The sequence below is a fragment of the Octodon degus genome, unplaced genomic scaffold (assembly GCF_000260255.1).
Source record: "Octodon degus isolate 3935 unplaced genomic scaffold, OctDeg1.0 scaffold00009, whole genome shotgun sequence".
Classification (NCBI taxonomy): Eukaryota; Metazoa; Chordata; class Mammalia; order Rodentia; family Octodontidae; genus Octodon; species Octodon degus.
The window spans coordinates 9,312,097-9,317,567 of record NW_004524585.1 but is presented as its reverse complement, the minus strand read 5'-3'; the positions used below and the strand labels follow the sequence as shown (position 1 = coordinate 9,317,567).

The 5,471-nt window shown below is 45.2% G+C and overlaps 1 protein-coding gene across 2 annotated transcripts in view; it reads right to left on the bottom strand.

Annotated features, from left to right (window-relative positions):
* Positions 1-4,011, bottom strand: part of Nr5a2 (nuclear receptor subfamily 5 group A member 2) — a 144,149-nt gene extending 140,138 nt beyond the window's left edge. Inside the window, exon 1 of one of the 2 annotated variants that reach the window (XM_004625315.2) lies at positions 3,688-4,011. In XM_004625315.2, coding sequence (XP_004625372.1) covers positions 3,688-3,751 — 64 coding nt within the window. In that variant the 5' untranslated portion in view covers positions 3,752-4,011. The remainder of the gene's footprint in view (positions 1-3,687) is intronic. The other variant, XM_023708454.1, reaches the window with a different exon arrangement.
* Positions 4,012-5,471: the final 1,460 nt, after the last annotated feature.

Sequence of the window (5,471 nt, the reverse complement as noted above, 5' to 3'; positions counted from 1 at the left end):
TCACCAGGCCTGATCCTCTGAAATGCTTTTCTTTTTTCTTTTCTTTTCTTTTTTTTTTTTCTTGCTTTCTTTCTTTTTTTTTTTTTTTTTTTTTTGTATTTTAGGGAAGGGTCTACAGGGTGTTCAGGGTCTCACTACTAGATCAGACTGGTAGTGATCCACTTGTTTATAGCCTCCCAAGAGCTACCCAGTCTCAATTACCGGCTCACCATGCCCTGGGGGCGGGGCCAGCCCAGCAGGCCTGGGGATCAACCCCCTGCCCCTGTGCCCGCTTGTAGGCACTTTAATCCACTGAGCTATTTGGCCGGCCCTTGAAATGCTTTTCTAGGCCAGTTCAAGCCTGAGTCCAGGATCAACCTAGATACTGGGTCTAGTGGAAGGGTTGAACAAAGGAGAAAGGCATGACCAAACCTCTGTTCTCCCTCCTGCTTTAAATCTTTCTTGGCTCATTAAAATAAATCTTAAAGAAATCCTGGCCACCACTTGTGGAATCTGGGAAGCATTGCTTTGGAGGTGAGATGGGGCAGGGAAAGGAAAGAAGGTTCCAGAGCTTAGCTTCCTGGAAGGAACTTGATGCTTAAGCCCAAACTGCAGGTATCAGTGGATTAGGGCGCCTGGCATTCCAAACTGCATGCAAACAAATTTGGTTAGAAGTTAAGGTGTCACAACAGGCATTTCCCACCAAGTGACATCCACTTCCAGAGAGCCCTTTGAGTACAGAGCTTGCTAGAGGTTACCACTGAATGAAAATCAGACTTGGGGAGCTTTAAGGTGGCCAGATAGTAGACCTCAGATCACAGATTCAATACAATGTTTGCCTTGCATATTATGTATCCTCAGCTATGAACACATAACTTCCTGTGGATACTGTGCAGTAGTGCATTGAAGGTACACGAAATATTCTGCCAATGCAGTTAAATAAGTAGGTGAATTTATTATGCATCAAAGCATGATATTGGGCATATATAAGAGGTCCATAAATTCCTTTTACAGAACTTGCTTGCTACCATAGAGTTGTGGCTGTATTACAGATAGAAGTAAGTATGAAAGGCCAAGTTATTATGGCATATCATTCTGCACAATAACTGTTAGGGAGGGAGAAAATAATTCTAGACCAGTAACCAAGAATCTGCCCAATGTCCTTGAGCTAGTTGCTGTGAAGGGAATGATCTAGTTATACCCCACACCTGGAGAATCATCCTCTAGGTAGACGGAAGGACCAACTTGGCCTTAATTCTCTTTATATACAAGCACAGACTTCCTGCACACAGTTGTCCTGTAGCCCCCAACACATAGAGGAGAAGTTCAGCCCTGCAAGGACCCAAGCTAGCGGATTTCTATGTGGATCAGGCACATTGCCCAGGACAACTAAAGCAGAGGAAGTGCTGGAAGCGAGCCCTTGGTGGCTTGTGCATGTGCTGGATTCAGTTGGTCAAGTTGAAGTTACACAGGGACCCCAGGTGATCTTTCTTCTGGTTCACTGGTGGGTTCTTTTCTGTAGGCCTGACCTGGACAGTGGGAAAGACCCACCTAAGGGTGACCTTCCTTCAGGAATGGGCTCTTGCTCTCTCAATCCAGCAGTTCAGTCCCTTCTTTTCTCCCTCAGGCCTGTGGATGGCTCTGTCCAGCCAGGATCCCATGAGATACTCCACAGTCCTGGGCAGCTACTCAGTGACCTGAAACAGCCTTGCTGGTCGCTAAAGGTGTGCCTCACAGCCACTCGCGGGACCTCAGTGCCCAGAGAACGGCGAGGGGGTCTGCGTGGGCCTGGTGGGTCGCTGTGCTTAGAGAAATGACTTTTGTCATTTGGGACCTGGTGCCCAAAGCAACTGGATAGGTAGAAGTATGTGGGGGGCGGGGTAAACGCGCCAAGCCCGCGTGGATGCCTGTAGGCACTGCCCCCTTTTTCGGAATTGGGTGCAAACTCAGGTCTTTGGACTGAGTTCGTTCCCAGCCCCTTGTAAACTTCCCACCCCCCACCTCCCGATGGTGTCCAGGCTTGGCTCAAACGTGCCTGTGCCTCGCAGAGTGCTGGGATTAGGGCCTGTGCCTCGCAGAGTGCTGGGATTAGGGCCTGCGCCTGCACGCCTGGCTCTGGGGACTGACGTTGAAATTCGGTCCAGATTTAGACCCGACAGCTCCCAGGGTTCCCAGCCCTCTGAAATGGGGCTGATCACAGATCCTCCGGGGTCTCTACCTACAGTCAGTTGGACCGGCCTCTGCGCCAGCCTAGCCCTGGCTCATTGATCGCTGGGCTAGAACATGTGGTTCTCCCCATGCAGCAGAGAGAAGCATAAACCACCTGCTCTAGTTCCTTGCTTCTTCGGCTAAACCCCGTGGGCCATGTGTGTGGTCCCAAGCCCCAGCTGGGGTCTCTCTGGCTGCAGCTAGCGGGAGCGAGCGCCGACGCGAGCCCGACCTTCCCAGGCGCGCTCCCCGCGGTGCGCGCTCCCCGCAGCCAGCGAGATTCAAATTGTTTTTGCTTCTGTCCTAGCTCCAGTCTTGTTCCTTATTCTGTCTGTTACCTGCTGAGCAGCGGGTTCCCGGCTGTACTCTACGTGCCCACCCCCCACCTGTGTTTTCTGTTTCTTAGGTGTAGAACTTTTTTTAGCACACATTTCCTCAATTGATACACTTTAGGGTGTAGCTGGCCCATAAAAAAAAGCAATCACGGCGTTCTGTGGAGTCAGCTGGCTACCCCAAGGGAACAAGGAGAAGCCAAGCCTTGATTTTCCTTCTGGTTTCTACTGGGTTAGAACTGTGAGCTGGGGCCAGGCCCCTGGGAGCTGGGGGGAAATTCCAGTCCAAGAGCCCCAGAAAGCCCCACCAGACAGGTCCCTGAGGGCAGCAGGGCATGATGTCCACCAGGCCACGCACCCAGCCCCTGGAAACACTTCCCTTCTTTTTAGGATTAATTGGACGCAGTCTTGCAGTGAAACCAAGTTTGTAACCCTGAATTTTTTTAAAAGGAAAAAGTGATTGGTGGATGGGGGTTGGGGACCTCATTGCAATAGCTCTTGTTCCAGGTGGAGGGTCCGCACCCAGCATGGCCTTTACAAAAAAGGACAAGGAAGAGAACTAAGAGGAAAAGGAGAAGAAAAACCTTTATGTGCTTATTTTGTTCATGAAAACAAGACATGGTCGCTATATTGAAAGGTGGTCACTCTTCTAATCCTTCAATTAGTTTTTTTTTTTAAATTGTTGTCTTACATGACTTTAATTTGTCAAGAAAATAAAAATTTTTCTTCAGCCCTCCGCAGTGAATGAGAACCATGCTCTCATGTATTTTGCAATTTCACAGCCACTGAAAAGCTCTCTGTTAAGGCAGTTTGAGCGCTGGTCAATCAATGTGAACAACTGGTCTCAAACTGTTCCTCTCAGCTTTTTTATCTGAATAAAAATTGCCAGGAAATGTTAAGACTGCAATTGATAGATTATGAGTCGTATCTTCTGGCTGTCTTAAGATAACAGAATGACAGCCAAATGTTGGCTATAATGAGGAACATATGTTGAAATATTCATTTGCTGCTTTTGAAATGTAAGAGAAATAAATGGGTGATACAGGCATGGGCTTATTATACAGAAAAGTGGATTTAAAATACAAAACCCGTCAATGAGATTAAATTACATGTATATTGTAGTAGCAGAATAATAACTAGTTGATAAATAGAGCAACTTCCTACTTACCAAGAGGTGTAAATCCATGCTTTAGAGATTCTTGTATATCCCCAGTATCGGAATTAGAAGACATTCTTAGTGAAATTATAGGCAGTCCTTTGGCATAAGGCAGAAATCATTGAGCATAAGAAAAAGTGCTGCTTGTCATATTTTGTGGCCTTGGGGAGCAAACACCCGCCTACAGTAACCTGTATTTCCTTAGTGAAAGTTGAGAAAAAGTTTTTAAAAAAAAAAAAAAAAATCCAGAATTCGGAAAGTTACGAGCAAGCCTCTCCCTGGACTCTGTACCTTTTCCAGCATCTGTGACCCGCTGTAAACCGGGGACCCAGTTTCATGATGGGTTCTAATCACAGGCACCAGAATTTGTGATTGGCTTGGGCGGGCCACGTGACTCTGCGCAGGTTGATAAGAGGTCCCTGTTATAAAGTGACAGCAGAGGAGATAAGAACTCTTGGCAGATAATGGCAAAGAAATGATTAACTCAGAAGAGGAGAGGCGCTATGCAGCACACAGAGTGGAAAGTTGTAAAACGGAGGGGGTCAGAAGATCATGCTGAGGGAATAAAACTCCAAACCAGTTCACATCCACTATCTACACTTCGGGTTGTGACATACCCCCTGATGTCATCACTTCCTTTGGGGAAGGCAGGCCGCTCCTGGACCCCTTGGACATTTTAGGTGGTCACATTGGCAGATGTTAATTCTTTAATTGATGACCACAATAGGACCTATACCGTGAAACACAAGTAGCATTTCTAAGCTTATGGCCATTTTTCTATTCATGTTTTAGTAGCTGTTTTTGTTCGTCTGTTTGTTTGTTTGTTTGTTTGTTTTCTTTTTTTCTTTTGGTAGCACTAGGGGTGGACCCCAGGGCCTTTGTCATGAGTTACATCTATAGCTCTTTTCATTTCTTTAAATTTTGAGATAGGGTCTCATTACATTGCCCAGATGGGACTCAAACTTTTGATCCTCCTGCCTTAGTTTCCCAAATTGCTGGAATTATAGGTATGTGCCATCACACCACACCTCAACTGACTTTTTATTTATTTTTAATTTAAAAAATTATTTTAAAGAGGAAAAACAGGGCTATGGAGATAGCTCAGCGGTCTAAGCACCTGCATAGGCAAGCGCAGGGACTGAGATTCGATCCCTAGTACTGCATGTAGTGCCAGCCCCACGCTGGGAGGGCTGAGTTTGCCACCCAGACCAGGTGTGGTGGCGCATCCCTGTAATGCCAGTGCTGGGGAGACTGAAACAGGAGGATCACTAAGAGTCCAAGCTGTGTAACAATGGTTGTTATATTACATATTGTTATCATCAAATGTGTTGCTCAGATTACCAGATATAGGCATATAGGCAAGCAAGATTGATCAAACAATTGTACATTAATTCTTCCTTTCAATAAACCTGAATTTTTCCTTGTCCTTTTTATTATTTTTTAAAATATTACTTTAAAGAGAGTATAAAAATAATGAATAAGAAATTAGAAACAATACACACTTTTTTAAAAAGACAGAAAAAAACAAAAACAAGAGGAAAGGTATTCAACAGTGATTGTTCTATTGCACATTGCTGTCTTCAGTGTAATTGTTCAGATTATAGATATTATCATATAAAATTGGTCAAATAAAAGTTTTAGACATTAACTGTTATCTTAAAAAAAAAACTGACAGAAAAAAAACTGATAGAAATTAGTAACAGAGGGCCGGGGAGATGGCTCAGTGGAATAAGTGCTTCCCTGGCAAGTGCAAGGGCCTTAGTTCAATCCCCGGTTCCACAAAAAAAAAAAAAAAA